Consider the following 18,744-nt stretch of genomic DNA (forward strand, 5'->3'; position numbering starts at 1 on the left):
CTCACTTTCCATGCCACATAACATAATATTAAAGTTGAACATGAGTCCTTATATCATAAATTATATCAAAATTTTCTACCACCTCTTATTATTAGAGTATTTTTACACTAGATGACTTGTTATTAAATTATAAATACAAAAATAATAAATTATAAACATGCCTCTTATATGTACTCACATTCAAAATATATTAAATATTTGGTAAATTTGTTTATCTTACATGAAACAAACCCAACTACAAGTGAAATTGCTTTGAATATATCAATGTGCATTCACATGAGTTAGTAATGTGTCAATTTTGATATTTTTTAATGTTTTGAGACAATAATAATTTCAAACTATAAGGACCTCCATATTATTAAAATAGTCATATAGCATAAAATACACATTATTCTAAAACATTTAAAATAACATGTTCAAATGTATTAGAATGGAAACATGATGTCTAAGTACAAAAGCCATTGACAAGCCATATCATAAGGAAACAATTTCCTTTAGATAACATCAAAAGGTCAATTACAAAGTGTACAAAAATAAAGTTATCCCTAATAGGAACTCTCGACACACTATCTCCAACAAGCACACATTGGGTGAGAGAATCATCAAAGAACTTATCTACCCAACCACAAATCTTTACACTCCCCTCAAACTCTTCTTGGCATGAAGAATACCTGGCCCAACACAAAGATGTCGAGAAATCTTAAACAAGTAGGAGTGATGGAATCTATGTAGCATGCATCATCGAAGAACTTATCTACCCAACCACAAATCTTTAAACTCCCCTCAAACTCTTCTTGGCATGAAGAATACCTGGCCCAACACAAAGATGTTGAGAAATCTTAAACAAGTAGGAGTGGTGGAATCTATGTAGAATGATATACTCTCTCTCTCTCTCTCTCTCTCTAAACATGATCTTGAGAATATAAAACTCATACAGACACATGTATAAGAGTACAAAAGAAAAGGTAACTATCAATCTATCTAATTAACCTGATATCATGCAAGACTTATTAAATGCTAATTCATTCTTAAATCTTCTAAATGATATACTTAACAACTAATTCATGAGTTATTATATGATGCATAATTTCTCTAACATTATATCATTAACATGTTATAAATTGATAAGAAATGATTATCATAAATAACTTAGTTCCATTCATTAAATCTAATTGGATCAAATATTTTGATAATAGAATATATTTTCTATCTTAGAATAAACTTTCTACATTAGATTTGATTATAATATTCAGTATCATATTCATCTAATCACTCCTTTGATTAAAAGGTGTTATCATGATCAAACAATCACAATATAAGATGAAGTCTATTTAATATTTATATATATAGTCATAAACTTTAGAGATGGTTAACCATTTAATGGTAAAGAACTATCATCTAGTCAAGAAACTATATGAACATATCAACATGAGATTAATATGAAATTCCACCCTTATCCTTTACATTTAAAAAACCAAACTATGATATTATAATTAGAGTTTTCACTAAGTCAAAGTTCAATATTCAACAATCACAATATTAAAACAAAATTTATTATTTCTATATGGTAAGGGATATGGGCTTACATCTTACCCTTGACCCAAGAGTCCATTTCTCTCATTACTATCCTTATTATCCTGATTTATATATTAGTCTTGTGATTTTAAAAATTCTTTCTGGTTTTTAATCTAAACAAAGTATTGTGGAGGAATTCAAAAAATAACTTATTCATCTTAAGATATACAGAAAGAATATATTCAAGCTTAATATTGTTGACTAATGAATTTATTTCTATACATTTAATGTTATAAATTAATAAAGTTTAAGCTTTAATAACATCTCTACACCTCTTACTTAAATTCTCTTAATAACTACTTGCATTCTTATATTGATACATGCTACTCTATGCATTTATTAATATATAAATAAATATATATTTTATTGATCTACTACTAATCTAATTATAAATAAATGGTAATAATCAATGGATGGATTTAGTCAAGCTAAGGATTATTGGCTATACTCTTGGGTTGACCTAAGCAAATCCATAAGTAATAATATGCTAATGATTATAATTAAAGTGTGAGTTAATGTATTCAATTACAATTCATTAATAGCTAAATTTTAGTACAAAAATATCTTTCTAAATTACTTACAAATAATTATTACAAAGGAAAAGTATTTATGAAATTCAAACCTTATAAATCCAAAATTTTAAACTATCCAAAATAACCAATAAACTTTTACATTGTTAGACAATATAGGATAACTTGTTACTGCTACAAGGACTTGATTTTTGTCTTGAACAAAGATACATTATGAATAAAGGAAGATTGCACAAAGTGACATAAATAGAAGGTCGTATCCAAGGAAATCTAGATAGTTCTTTTGAATGAAAATAAAATAAATAGTGGTTATTGTTCTTAATAGAATACATATATTATGTGTGTTAATCACACATAGACACTAAGAGAATCTTAATCAATAGAAACCAATTCCAAATTAATTACCCTTGATAAATTCTCCAAACATCATAGAAATGGATAAGATAAGATAAGATAATATAAGAGGACATCAACACAAAATAATACTAGATTTATGTAGAAACTTAAGGGGAAAACCATGGTGAGAAAAGCTGCTTGGATCTAATATCCAAATCGAGCCTCATAAACTAAATAATAAACTTACAATATTTTGTATGCATCAACCCATAGGAGACACCAATCCCCGAGTCTAAGAAGTGAACACCAACTATAATGATGAGGTGCCAACCTTAAATACAATAATAGTACATGAAAGATATGCTATGCAGACCTTCAAGGGTGAACCTTTAGCATCACCTTGATCTAATCAACTTTTGACAACACTCTCAAAGTGCATGAGACCTTCAATTGATTTTGCCCACTTAACCTAGAATTTAGTAGACAACTTACATAACTTTTCCCATGGTTATTAGTTCTATTAGCAAGAATTACTCTTGAAATGAATCCAATTACACTTATGCATCCCTACGTTATATATAATCACAACTCATCTTATAACTTATTTATTGCATTCACACGTTTGCCACATGAATACTTTAGACCAAACATGTAATAGGCTTAAACCAAGATCCAACATGCTACTCCAAGAGTTGGTTGATGCTATGCTTTACTAAAAAAAAATAGTTGGTCCTAGTACACTTTCACATGCTTCCTATAGTTGGTTCATAGTGCAATAATTTGAGGCATTCATCAAAAAAGTCATAATATATTGTGAAGTGACCCTAACTTTTCATGTTATTGAAGTCCACCTTTGAAACTTGAATAGATTTGTCTTTGTGTGTAGCCTTATTTAGCTTCCAAACTACAAGCCTCAAAATATAACTATGGTAGAATGTGGTATAAAATATTGTGCTACTGGATATAATTTTTGAGGAATGGACTTCATATACACATCACAAATACTTCCAAATCCTTCAACAATAAAAAAATGAATAAGATGATAATAGTGACATACTATATTGAATGATATATTTAACATAACTTGACTTTTTTATCTAGATCAATAATAATTTGATATGACATAATATTAATTAAAACTATTGTAATTTTTGGAAACTGGATATTGAGGGTAACATAATGATAATTTATATACATCCTTAACTACCTCCTTTGAAATTAATGACAATATAAATTTCAACAATCTCCTCCTTTGTCATTGGTGCCAAACACGAAAAATGCTACGAATAAAATGCTCCTCGTAATGGAAATTAGGGGCTCCCATTGTGTAGAAAATTTGCTTCCATTGTAATTGGACTTTCATTCTGCTCAAGTTTGGCTTTGTGCTCTCCATAATTTTGACTTCCTTTCTTTGGAATCTCTCTCTCTCTCTCTCTCTCTCTCTCTCTCTCTCTCTCTCTCTCTCTCTCTCTCTCTCTCTCTCTCTCTCTCTCTCTCTCTACACACACACACACACAATCCTTTCTTCCCCAAATGGTGTAGAATTTTGGCTTCCTTTCTCCTCCTTTGACATCAATGAAAAATATCCACTTTGATTCTTGAGCTTCAACTCTTGCTCCTTTTGTGAGGAAAAATTAATCTACTAATACCTTTTGCAATTTTTTTTCACAATACCACCAAGACTACTTGTAGTAAGTAGTCAACACTCCTCCTCAACATATACTAACTTCCTCTTCATTTAAGAGGAGGGAGATACCACTTCCAAATTCTAGCCAAGATATTAAATTGTCTCCTTTGGAAAAAGTTTTGTAATTATCTCTCCTTTGTTTCAACATATTCTATCTTCACTTCTTTCCTTGCAACCTTCTCTCTTAGATAGTGATACTTAATTGAGATATGGTTTTTTCCTTGAATGTGTTACCCGATTATTTGAAATGTTTATAGTACTTGTATTGTAACAAAGGATTGGCATGGGTTCTTCAAATTCAATCTCCATTTGCTACAATGTTTTTTTTATCTATAAAACCTAAATGCAACAAGAAACTATTGCAATATATTTTGCTTCTACCATAGACTGAGATACAAAATCCTTCTTTTAGCTCAACCATGATATAAGGCTATCACTAGGAAAGAAAGCTATGCCACTTGTACTATTCTTTCTAAGAAAGACCATTTGGGAGAAGAGAAGACACTACCTCATCAAACACAAAATTTAAAGTAGTGCTTCAAATGTTCATCAATAGATTGTTCCATATGTGTACAAAAGAACATCATAAGACCATGAATTAAAGTGCTCAACAACTCTATCCATATCAACCACCCCCAAAGAATACTACTTACATAGAAGATGCTTGTTCACCAACGATATGGTGTGGTACAACTTTCCTAACTTTTCTAAAAGGGGTCACAAAGGATTCATGTACAACATTTAGGAGCAATAAATTTACCAAACATAGCCAAATAAGACTACAATATTTCCTATCTAACACAACCCAGTCTTCATCCTTCATGCTTGATGTTTTACTTCATCTTTCCATAGATCTCAAACCGACTGACCCTAACAACACAAAGGTTCCATTCCTGTACCCAGTCTAGAAATAACTGAATAGCTTGTTACATTTTCAAGGCCAATTCAACGAGAACCTTTTGCCACCTCTAGCTCTCTAATGTAGCCCAAGAACTACAGGGATATCATGCATCTCAAGTAGAAAAGCAATCCCATTACTACCATTTACCTTATATTCTACCAAGAATCACCAGCTCCTCTACAACCTGCATAAAATATAATGCGTCAACTAAACTAAATCCAACTCTAGTCTATATTCTTTAAATTTGGTAAATACAAAGAAATTCAATACGGACCTCACTATGTGCTTGCCAACAATTCAACTGGTCGTAATAAGGATAGGTATAAGACACTAATCATCTATGTCAAACTTAAATTAAAGCTGACTCTCGATATTATGTGTGCACACTTGAAGATTATCTCCATGCTTTTTCACAAATAACAAATTTCTCGTGTATAGAAAAAAAGGCAGATGGCTTTTCCAACGTTCTGTTCCGCATGGTTGTTTTTCCTATGTTGTTCGATGATAAAAGATCAGAATGAACTCCATATAACACATGTAGCTTTTGACTTCATTGTGGGACGTGGGATCCACATTTCCTTATATTTGGTGGTCTCCTCCATCCCTCATCAACTAGAATTATTTTCGTATCACAAATCTAATTATAGTTTTTAAATAAAAACAAAGAAATTTTTTTGCAGCCACACGAATTTGCATGGGGTCATTACATTATTTGTAAGCTGGAAGGCTAGTACAGCCTCGTTTCCAAAAGCAGATAAAATCCTAATGAAAGTATGCCTAGAAGAATTAAAGGAATAAAAATAATAGTCAAATGCACTTCGTGTGCGACGATAATGTAGACTATGCAATCTCATGAGTAAATTCATGCATGTCCTCCAATCTGCGTATAGTTATTAGTTGGGGATGGAAGGCAAGCATGCACAATGAAATAATCACGATGCTCAAGTAGTCAAATTTTGATTGTTGGTACTCCCTTATTTAGTAAAAGTTCAAAATTAAGGACCTTTAGGAAGGCCATTCAAGTTAATTACACCTTTGTTCAAAGCGACTTGCATAATTTAGCAAATTTTACCTTTGATATAGAACTATAAGGTGAGAGCTTGTCCAATTCTAAGTGGATGGTACAAGTCTAACATGAATATGATAGTAGAAACATACCATACACTAACAGTGATAACATAAATACATGTAAAATTTAATTATTAAATAATTCAATTTGAGCAAAATATGGTTGAGACAATGGTTTTCTAGCATTCTCCCACTTATTTTAAACACCTTGCAAATGCATAAAGGCAATATTAGCATCTAAGTATTAAGGACTATGAGGCTATTATATTTATTACACCATCTAATGTTATTTGTGCTTACATGCTTCATCAAATCATCTAAAACAATCACCAAAGAGTCAACATTTTCAATCATCATCCACTATCCTCCACCATGTGATGAGAAAAATGGTATTGTGCATCTATATGCTTCATTTATACACAAAAAAATGGGTTTTGGCCAAGCTAATGACACCTTGACTCTCACATTGAATTTAAACTACTGCTTGAATAAGGCCAACAATTCAACAAAAACTCTAAAACCAACTCGCCTCCTTATAGGCATTACTAATTGTCATGTACTATACCTCTACAATGGATAAATGACTACAACCCATCACTTGCTCATTCAAGTAATAGAAACACTAAATAGGCTAAAGAAATAGCCACTAGTAGATATTTTATGATCTACATCTCCTATCCAATCTAAGTCAACAATCCCTTGTGAGTAATCACCATAGTAGAAGATATAATAATTTATAGTGTTCTACATTCACCTTAAGTCTCTCTTAATTATTGCTCAATGCTCTATGCCAATATTAGCCATATAATAACCCAAGGCTCCCACTACATCACAAATGTCTAGCTTTATGTAAAACATAACATAAATTAGAATATGAAGTAGACTAGTGTAAGGAACATGCAATATATACTCTATATTTAACGGTGAATATGTATATATTACTTAACTAATAACTTAGTACCCAAAAAAATAGAAACATTTCCTAGTATATAATTCTCCATACTAAAATATTACAACACAAATTCAACATACTTAGTCTATCCCAATCAAACATTTCTTATTTCTCTGTCTTTTCAATGCCTAGGATGCATCTAGGAACCCCTAATTGTTTATGTTGAAATGTAATGAAATTTGATATACCATATCTCTAATCATCCATTCATTGTTACCAAATATCAACATATGATCTATGCATAAATTGATAAAAACAGATTGATAACCATCATAAAGTTTTATTTTAATAATTAAATAGTTGCTAAGGGGCCCAACACCCAATAGAGTAGAAAGTAAAGTCTATAAAAAACATAACACAAAAAATAGGGGAAATAAGAAACAATTATCAGCACCTCAATGACTACCATCTAGTACATAAAACCAACCCCACCAAAACCATAGTCCAATATCCAACCAACTATATAGGCAACCAACACAACTAGGAAATACACTAGATTATAATACAAAGCATATGAATTAAAATTTTGAAACCATAATTGTGGAGATCATTGGACACCATATAAGTATTGCTTCAATTTATATGCTAATGAATCCTTGCGTTTTACCACATAGTAGTTTTTAGTGTAGGTTTTTTATTTCCATATGTTAGGGGTTATTATTTTTCCTACAAATATTATTTAAGATTTATTAGGTTTATTAGGAGTGGTTAATGTGAAGAAACATGGAAAAATACATAATCTACATGTACCACTTTATAACGTATGAGTAATTGAGTCACACACCCTCTTTTGGCTTGTTGTGCCTCCTTCCATAACCACTAGTTTGTTCTTACCTTTAGTACGTTATAGAGTAATTGATTTTCTCAACCTCTTTTGGCTTTTATGCCACTAATTATAACTTCTTTTCTATCTTCACTTAAGGAGGTTATGCTACATATTTTGACATTTATCAAGTACGTAAAACTTCCGGTATTTTATGGGTAGTAGGAGTTAATGCACCTACTGGTAGCTTGGTGAGTGTATCAAGAGTATTCTCAAGTTCTCTTGCATTGTCTATATTGTTCTATCATTTCAGATTTTGGCTCTACTATTTGATATTCGATTATCTATTTATTGTAGTTGCACATGATCTAGGTTAGACATGAGATTCTAGCCCGATTATCACTTCCCAAAGAATCTAACATGGTATTGGAACTTGTTGTCTAGTACAGTTAATTTTAATATCTGGTTTTTATAGATTTGAGACTAACTGATAGCTATAATATTAAAAAACCAAGTATTCTCTTCTCCTACATCCTTGCATAGCCCTAATAATAAGTACAACTTAACAAAAGAATAAGCATCCCTATAATCTACTTTGCATAGTTATATTCTTGGGAGGTTTTCATGATTATAGCATTTAGGTAATTTTGGTAGAATTTTCAACATTTCCAAAGCATCCAAAAGGTTGGATATGTTAGGGTTTCAAGCAGATCCGAAGCAAATATGAACTAAAAATTATATGCAGATTTAAATACAAAAGGTAAAGAGATTTAATGTGGTTCACCCAGAATGGGTTACGTCCACCATACACAGTTGTCCAATCTTTCTTATTATCCAGCAAAAATAGTACATAAACCTTACAATACCTTAAGCATCCCAGCCACTTATAACATGCATTTTTAGGGCAACAAACAAAGTCGACGTTTTTAGGGTTTTATTACAATGTCTATTTTCATCAACGAAAAATGGAAAAAAAAAAATTTCTCAGGGGCTGCCTCCCCCAAACCCCTGCCCAGGGCCTGGCCTAGCCCTGGACCCTGGTGAGGATATGTGTTGAGTGTACATTACTTTGCTGATCAGTCACCACATTTCAATAATCTCCCACTTGGAGACTAATTAGACTCCACACCGAACAATCTCCCACTTGGAGACTAATCAGACTCCACACCGAACAATCTCCCACTTGGAGACTGATACTACACGACACCACTATACATGCAACATCTGCTGGATAAAACACTAGGGCTCGACTGGTATAAATTCCACAATTATCAATGAAGAATAATAGCAGAAACTGATGAAGAAATCAGCTTCTCCTATGGAACTACCTTTGTGAACATATCGGCAAGATTCTCACTTGTGTGAATCTTCTCAAGCCATAACTGACCCTCCTCCAAAACAGTCTAGATGAAGTGGTACCTGAGCTGAATGTGCTTTGTCCTTGAATGAAATGAAGAGTTCTTCGCAAGATGAATGGCACTCTAGCTATCAGTATACAATGGGATATCCTCTTGTGTTTGACCCAATTCCTCTAGAAAACATTGCAACCAAATCATCTCCTTGCTGGCTTTTGTAGCAGCAACATACTCAGCTTCAATGTTTGAAAGTGCAACAACCTTTTGTAGCCTAGAAATCCAACTGACTGTAGTTCCCCCTATAGTAAAAACATACCCTGTAGTACTCCTTCGTGAATCAATATCACTTGCCATATCAGAGTCAACAAATCCACTTAGAGCAGCATTAGATCCTTTGAAACATAATGCCTTCGTAATAGTTCCTTTCAAATACCGAAGAATCCATTTCACAGCATTCCAATGTTCCATACTCGGATTACTCATAAACCTGCTCACAACTCCCACTGCATGTGCAATATCTGGCCTTATGCATACCATCGCATACATCATACTGCCAATAGCTGATGAATACGGGATGTTAGACATTTTATTAACCTCTTCCCGTTCCTTTGGGCACATCTCCTTAGTCAATTTGAAATGACTAGCCAAAAGTGTACTAACTGCTTTTGCATCCTGCATGTTAAATCTTTTCAACACCTTCTTTATATACTCACTTTGGGACAAATTCAAGCTTCTATTTTTCCTATAAGTTGTAATCCTCATACCAAGAATTTGCTTAGCTGCACCCAAATCCTTCATAGCAAATGACCTGGTTAATTTCTGTTTAAGATCATTTATATGTTGCATGTTAGACCCAGTAACAAGCATGTCATCAGCATAAAGCAATAGGATAATATAACTGCCATTATCAAATCTCTTAAAATATACACAATGATCAGAATGACATCTATGATAACTGTGTTCAGCCATGAAACTGTCAAATTTTAAATACCATTGTCGGGGTGCTTGCTTTAGGCCATACAGATATTTCTTCAACCTGCACACCAAGTTCTCCTTACCTTTGACCTCATATCCCTGTGGTTGCAACATGTAAATTTCCTCCTCCAAATCTCCATGGAGAAAATCTATTTTGACATCTAATTGTTCAAGATGTAAATCATCTGCAGCCACAAGACTAAGTACAGTTCTAATTGAAGTCATTTTTACAACTAGAGAAAATATTTCATCATAATCTATACCCTTTTTCTGTGCAAAACCTTTTACCACAAGTCTGGCCTTATATCTTTTCTGACCTCCTTCAGTCGATAAACCCATTTTTTAGGCAAGGCTCTTTTTTCTGAAGGTAAAGAGACTAAGTCCCAAGTCTTATTTTTCATCAAGGAGTCCATCTCCTCTTTCATGCCTAGCTCCCACTGTTGTTTGCAATCTACCTGCATTGCTTCTTCATATTCTTCTAGTTCACCAGAATCTATTAATAAAATAGAATACAAAGAAGGAAAAAATCTTTCAGGGGGTCTACTTGTCCTCGTAGAACATCTAACACTTGCAAGAGTTTGTGGGACAATCTGTTGTTGCAGAGCATCAGGTACCTATGGCATTTCATTTTCAGGAATCTCATCCAACACCACATATTCTTGTTTGTCCTGTTCATGCTTCGTTTCCTGCATCTGTTCTTTATACATAACCTTCTCATTGAATATAATATCTCTACTTCTAATTGATTTCTTATTTTCAAAATCCCATAACCGATAGCCATATTCATCTATCCCATATTCAATGAAGGTACATTTCTGAGATTTAGCATCAAGCTTGGTTCTGTTTTCTTTATCAACATGGACAAAAGCTTCGCAACCAAAAGTTTTTAGAAAAGAATAATTTACCTTTTTACCAGTCCATGCCTCCTCTGGAATACCACCATCCAAAGGGGTTGAAGGTCCTCTATTTATCAAATAGACAACAGTATATACAGCATCTGCCCAAAAATGTAAGCTCAATCCAGCATGCAATCTCATGCTCCTCGCACGCTCCATGATAGTCTTATTCATTCTCTTTGACACACCATTTTCCTATGGAGTTCCTGGAACTATCTTCTGCTTTTGAATCTCATTTAAGGAGCAGTAATATTCAAATGCTTTGCTACAATACTCACCTCCATTATCCAATCTGAGACACTTCAACTTTTTTCCTATCTCATTCTCAACCAAAGTTTTCCATTTCTTAAAAGTTTCAAAAACATCTGATTTTTGTTTTAGGAAATATACCCATGTTTTTCTGGTTGATTCATCAATAAAAATAACATAATAACAAGAGCCACCAAGAGATGATACCTAAGTTGGTCCCCATACATCTAAATGTAGAAGCTCTAACTTCTCACTCTTCTTCTCTTTCCCAACCTTGAGAAATCTAACTTTTTTCTGTTTACCATAAACACAGTTTTCACAGAACTCTAAATCAATCTTCTTTAGTCCTGGAAATAGATTTTTGGAGTGAAGGATTTTCATCCCTTTCTCACTCATGTGCCCAAGCCTATGCTGCCACATTATCGAATCTGTTCTTACAACATTTATTGTTGTTGTCCCTGCAGTAACTTTATCTGTAGCAACTAAGGTAGAGTAAGTTTTACTAGTACACAAATATAATGCACCTACCTTCACACCTTTAGCTACTACTAATGATCCTTTAGTGACCTTCCACATACTATATGAGAAGGTAACTATGCAACCTTCACTACCTAGTTGCCCTGCAGAAATTAAATTTCTTCTTAAATTAGGAACATGTCTTACCTCCTGTAGAAACCAGTCATTACCATTCTGCAACTTGATCTTTATCTTTCCTTTTCTAACAATTTGATAGGGCTCATCATCACCCAAATATACCTGTCCAAAATCACCTTGAACATAATCTAGAAAATATTTTCTATGGGGTGTAGCATGAAATGAAGCTCTAGAATCTATTACCCAGGAATCATTAACATTATCCAAACATAAGATTAAAGCATCTTGTAAAGTATTACTTGCAATATTAGCTTCCTTACTGTCATTTTCATTTTTGTCTCCTTCTTTGTTTTTCCGAGACCAACAATCTTTCTTTAGATGACTAGGCTTTCCACAGTACCAGCAATCTTTCTTTCCTCTAGATTAAGAGCGTCCTTTCTTTGACTTCCCTTGTGACTTCTCATTCCTAGGGCCTTTTCCTCTTTCCTTTGATCTTCCTTTGTTCTCCACATTCAAAACACTACCCGATGATGTTGGAGTCTCACTTGTGCTTTTCCTTCACATTTCCTTGCTTAGGATAACACCAACAATATCATCAAATACCATAGTATTTTTACCAAAGACAGAGTTACTTACAGCCATAACCAAGCTATTCTAGCTTTCTGGCAAAGAACATAAAATCAAGAGAGCCCTAACCTCTTCTGCAAAGGTAATTTTTACCGAAGACAATTGACTGGTAATTATATTAAATTCATTTAAGTGCTCCGCTACAGATCCTACCTCACTCATTTTCAAATTAAACAAACGCTTCATAAGAAATACCTTATTCGAAGCCGAGGGTTTCTCATACAACTTAGCCAATGTTGCCATCAAATCTACAGCCATTTTTGCTTCTGTTATATTGAATGCTACAGACAGTGCAAGGCACAATCGAATGGATCCCAGTGCCTTTCTATCTAAAATGTCCCACTCTTCATCTGACATTGTGGTCGCTTTCTTTGCCTTTCCTTCCAATGGCCGCCACAAATCCTTTTGATACAGGTAATCCTCCATCTGCATTTTCCATAACTAATAATTCTGGCCGTTAAACTTTTCGACCTTGAATTTGGAATCCTCTATTGCTCCCACTCAAATCTGAAAGTCCTGCCAATTTATAGAGAACCTCGCTCTGATACCAATTGTTAGGGTTTCAAGAAGATCCGAAGCAAATATGAACTAACAATTATATGCAGATTTAAATACAAAAGATAAAGAAATAAAACAGGACACAGATAACAAAGAGATTTAACGTGGTTCACCCAGAATGGGTTACGTCCACCATACACAGTCATCCAATCTTTCTTATTATCTAGCAAAAATAGTACATCAACCTTACAATGCCTTAAGCATCCCAACCGCTTATAACATGCATTTTTAGGGCAACAAACAAACTCGGCCTTTTTAGGGTTTTATTACAATGTCGGTTTTCATCAACGAAAAACAGCAAAAGAAATATATCCCGGACCCCGATGAGGATACGTGCTAAGTGTACAGTACTTTGCTAATCAGTCGCCACATTTCAACAGGATAAAGTCACAATTGACCTTTTTTTCAAAAACATCAAAGCTTGGAGGACAAAATTACAAATCAAATGTTAAAATTTAAAAACTTTTATAGGAGCCATTTTAAATTTTGCATTAGAAACTCATTTTTCAGTCACTAGAAAGAAAAAATATTTTTGGCATGCAAAAACCATTTTTAATAAGTTTGGCACCTTCCCTAATTTCAATCTATGTTCACCTACTCCTATTTCCATACATCAATATATATCCATTCTTATCTATATCCTATCTATATTTATATTCATGCATTCCCATTATTTTTTGTCCTATATTTGCATACATTTACCCATGATCATTGTATTATATATCTTTTTACAATGGACCATTTTTGTAGCATTTAGGATTGATCTTTCTTGGCTTGAATCTTAAGGAAAAATAAATTTGTTTCAAATTTTAAAATTCTCCTCTTTCCTCATAGCCATTGGGAGTTGAGTTTGCAAAACATGGAATTATCTAGTATGGCTTCAAATTTAAAGACATTAATTGACTATTAAGCAATCATTGACTATTCATTCGTATCTAGAATGAACTTATGAACATTTTCATTTGGAACTTTCAATGGAATAAAATTATCTTATCAAAATCAACATCTAAGTATGTTGATCACAATCAAAAAACTATTCTAATTAAGGGAGTAGGAGAACATGACCATTGATTATTTCACTATCTTTATGATGTAGTTATAAATATACCAAGTCCTTAGCAATCAATGAGGAGTATAGAATCTAGCAAATCAAAGAGAAAAAGTATATATTGTGATAGATAAGGTCTAGAGTTACAAATTAGACATGTATAATATAAAATTAATCTACAATCACATAATTAACTTAATCTCAATTAAAAATTTGTATACAATCTTTGACAATGAAAATTTTCAAATCATCTATTTTTGATATAGAAGTGAGTGGACTATACACTACATCAATATTATCTTCAACATTAGTGTAATAAATAAATATTGATACCCTTAGGTTTCTTTAAAAAAAACAATTTACACCATTTATTTTTGCCAACTTTCAATCTGTTTAATCTAAATTAATATATTAAAGATTAATTATATTTACTTTTTAATTAACCTATATGGAAAGGTGACTCTACTCTAAAATATCTCACTTTCTATGAGTTAATCATACTCTATTTTATATTAAATAAAATAGTAATAGAGCAATGAAACTAGAAAGGTCAATACAAGTCCCATTAGAGAGAATTTATTTAGCTGTGTTGTGTGCAATTATACAAGGTGTGTTTATAGTTAAAAAATAAGCTCACACAAATTAGTTTTCTGAAATACTGGTATGGACAAATTCAACTATTCATGTCTATATACTGCAATCCTTGTGAAGCATAGCTTAAAAATTCTTTTTAGTGGCAATCAAAATAATAAAAACCATATTGACTTAACGTCCACCACTACGCTTCAAATTTGAGAATAAGATTACTAATATATTCCCCTTTAGTAATTAGTGACTGAGTGCAGGTGAGAACACCTGAATTTGTAGTTATAGAGCCCACTATAGAGGAAGGTCTTTTTGCCATTCTCGATGCTTTGGCATAGTTTGAGGATGCTCCAGCCCCTAATGCTATGAAGAATGCCCCATTTAACATCAGATCTCCCATTGATCTCCAATTACTTTCTATTAAATCTTTGGGCTTTGTCACCTGCACATTAGCCAGACCATAACTATTCTACATCCCTTGAATACCAAATAGATAAGAGACATGAGTTGTAAGGATATTTTACCTCCTTCTGGAATCGATTATCAGGAGCAAGGAATCTATTGCCTTGGCTATGAATGGTGGGGTTTGCACTTCCCCCAATTGAATACATTTCCCCGTGGGTGTAATCATTGTTCACCACATGAAAGTATCCATGTCGGCATCTGTATCTACATCATAACATTCATTTCTTAAACTTAAACAAATAAACTTCAGCAAGTTGTATCATCGTCTTCGTAAAAGGAATACACAGTAGTTATAAAATTTTATTCGAACCTGGGCATTCGTTGAACAAGCCCTTCTCCAAAGAGGTTGAAAGCAACTGTTACTTGCATTTTGATGTCTTGGGTATAGACATCGCAGTGTCCAAGAAGCATCACCTACAAAAAGAATATATATAGCTGACTTGAGAAATAACGCTCTATCGACAAGTTTATTAATACTAACATTTGTTTATGTTTCTGTCTAATAATTGCCTTTTAATACCCTACTCTAAGATCCATGTGATAAAAGTATAATAGTAAAACCTTTTATAAATAAAGTAAATTTATGGTAGACCAAACAAGTAGTTTAAAGCACCTTGTCATGGTGAGTGAAAAAGTTGTTTGAAATGGTTATAGCAGTGGATCCCATTATGGTGTCGATCAGTCCATCTGCGTAGCTTGACAACGATATCTTGTCTTGTCTTGTAACTGTTCATGATAAGCTCCTCCTTGAGCTAAATAACCATATCTCTTTGGAAAATAATCTAGCGAGGCTCGGTTTGAATAACAGTGTGTCACAAAGTGCCAGGTTGAGGATTGACCGGGTCATTGTCATTTAGATTCGTAACTATATAAAATCTCCCATTCTTACCTCTGATGGCATTTTTGTCGAATCCGATACCACAGTCAGCTAGTATGTTTCTGTTATTAACCCAGTAGGGATCACAATGCCAACAACCTTCAATGGGGTTCCCCATTCTGCACGAGCTCAGCTGCCTTCTCGAAGTATCCAGACTGTTATACAGTAGTTCTTGAAATTTGTAAATAATCTCAAGTGTTTGGAACACATGCTAGCACTTTGAAGTTTTATTAATTAAACTAACTTAAATATCTTTTCTGTGGTGAATTTATCTTATATTGAATCTATTTCAACAATGTCAATTATTAACTATCTGATGACATGATGATATGGCGAAAAGAAATTTGGTCTATAACAGCTACGTGCCAAGTACAGATAAATGAATAATAGTATAGAACATACAGTAAATAAAATGACAAGCAACAACAAAAGAATTAATAGAACATATTATAATAAACTTTGCAATTTAGCATTTCATATTAATGTATTGAATGGAGTAAGACATTACATTTCATTTCCATACCACCTTTAATAAATTATCTAAAGCATCTGAAACGCAACATGCTTACCATTCTACAATCTTAGCTACAAGCTCCGGTTTCTTTTAGTAGTCTTGTATCTTTCTTGAGGAATGAAGGGATCAATGTATCCTTTATTTGGTCATATCTTTTGAGCTCCTTACAGGCTTATCATGAAACTTTTTTTTTGTTGCATCCATTTGTCTATCTTCTTCATGCTACTGATAGTTACATTTGTAATCTTTTCATGCACCTCTTTATTGTTTCTTCCCTTTGTTTTGAGCATTACATCTAAAATAGTAAAAGGTCCCATTTTTTATTTCAAGTTTTTTGTTAAGGACCTTAATTTCATTTCTTACCTCTTCTACTCATCAGAAGCCTTCCTAGTCCCAACATATATTAGCCAAAAATTCTCAACATGTGCCAACATTTTTTTAAATCTCAATTTCACTAATTCTATGACCATGTTAGATTTAGATGTCTTTAACTCCATGCTTAGTTGTTTTTCTCTTTCTCTAAGCTTCTCAGTCTCTTTTTTCCAATGAATTTTTTTTATAGAGACTTATAAGACTGTTCTCTTGAATAATTGGATGCATCAACCGATGCCAATGGGAGAGTCCTTGAAGAAGATCCCAACTTATCCCTTAGCTACATATTTTCTTCTCTCAAGTATTAATTATTTTCCTTTCACCATGTGTTTTACTTTATTAATTTTTCCACATGAGCTTTAGTAAAATTTTTTGCATTAATTATCAAGTTATCTGCATCCACTAGATTTGTGTCCTTAATTATTTGGACAAGAAGTTGTCCATAAATCTTACTTGGATCATATATTGTTAGTGGCCTTTTGCCTACTTGGTATAATGCCCAAACAAATAGAGATTTATCATCAATATTAGATCTTGATCTAGTCTAAATTTAATCAGCAACATATGCATTTAGTTTCACCTGGATATTCCAATTGGATCTCAAATTATCAAATACTATGGCTGCATTAGTTATCCATCCAAGTAAAATTGAAACCCCTTCCTCTTGCAGTAATCTTCTTCCCTTTTCAAGGGTGATGTCTTTCATCTCTTCATCCATCTTTTCCCTTAACTCTTTAAATATTGGTGGATGTTGCTTTGGCCTAATTTGCTTAACATGCACCCTTGTTTGTCGTCCTTTATCTCTTGCTCTCTTCTTGATTAGTAATGGTTAGAATTGGAAAACTTTATTCCTAGAAGAAACCCCAACACAACTTAACCAATTTCCTAGCAATGAAACTAATAGTAGCAAGAAATCTAAAGGAGATAGGTAGATTTTTTTTCTCAAAGGGTTTAGACTACAATTGTAGTCTAATAACCCCAAACTTAGTTCTATAGAAGTAATTTTGAAATTTATTTTGGATCTATTTTAGGTACTTAAATAGAAAGAAAGCATAATACACAATATTGGGCTTGATAACCATGTATCCTATATTTATATGTCAATGCATTAATTGCAGTCCATTATAACTCCTTATACTTTGTATCTTCTTTTTATCCTTCCCATAACTCCTCTCCTTATAGCATGCATTAGGTTATGAATATTTATCTTGTAGCTACTTTAGCTCTTCAAAATTATATAATCATTATTATAATCATATATAGCTATTTAGATTGTCCTAAGGGTTATAAGTACATATCAAAGTTAGCTCGGATGTCATCAAGACATAAGTAAGGTGCATATAGGAGGTCTAGGTTAGTTATTATCATCATGTACAGTAATATGTTCTTCTAAAAGCCTGTTGGAGCTATCCAAATCAAAGTGTGTTAGGTGGTTGTCCCCTTATAAAGGAATATTGTTATCAAATATTTTCACCATAATTAATATTTTATTTTTTTATATTTTAATTTCTTTAATCTCTTTATACTAGCATCCTCATAAATTGCATCCAAACCTTTTGTTTCATCTTCAAGCGTAATTATCTTGGCCTTTGGTTATCATTGCATTGTAGAATTAACACTCCCATCTAGTTGCTCAACTATAGAAGAACACCCAATCTCTCTCAAGATCATATTCTAGCTATATAATAAATTTCACATTATGTCAATCATAACTTCTATTATTTTATCTTTACCATAACTAAAATATATACACTTTACTACTTTACATTACAATTTTGACCTTTCTTTATGAGCACACAAGTACATATGCATCGCAA

The 18,744-nt window shown here is 32.8% G+C and overlaps 1 protein-coding gene across 1 annotated transcript; it reads right to left on the reverse strand.

Annotated features, from left to right (window-relative positions):
* Window positions 1–14,892: 14,892 nt before the first annotated feature.
* LOC131068860 (putative pectate lyase 11) lies at window positions 14,893–16,159 on the reverse strand. Its single transcript, XM_058004139.2, has 5 exons — window positions 16,054–16,159; window positions 15,778–15,890; window positions 15,475–15,578; window positions 15,224–15,362; window positions 14,893–15,141 (listed from the first exon to the last, which is right to left on the reverse strand). The coding sequence occupies exons 1-5, from the start codon at window positions 16,157–16,159 to the stop codon at window positions 14,893–14,895; spliced, it is 711 nt and encodes a 236-aa protein (XP_057860122.2).
* Between the last annotated feature and the right edge of the window lie 2,585 nt (window positions 16,160–18,744).

Source organism: Cryptomeria japonica, chromosome 3, assembly GCF_030272615.1.
Source record: "Cryptomeria japonica chromosome 3, Sugi_1.0, whole genome shotgun sequence".
Lineage (NCBI taxonomy): Eukaryota > Viridiplantae > Streptophyta > Pinopsida > Cupressales > Cupressaceae > Cryptomeria > Cryptomeria japonica.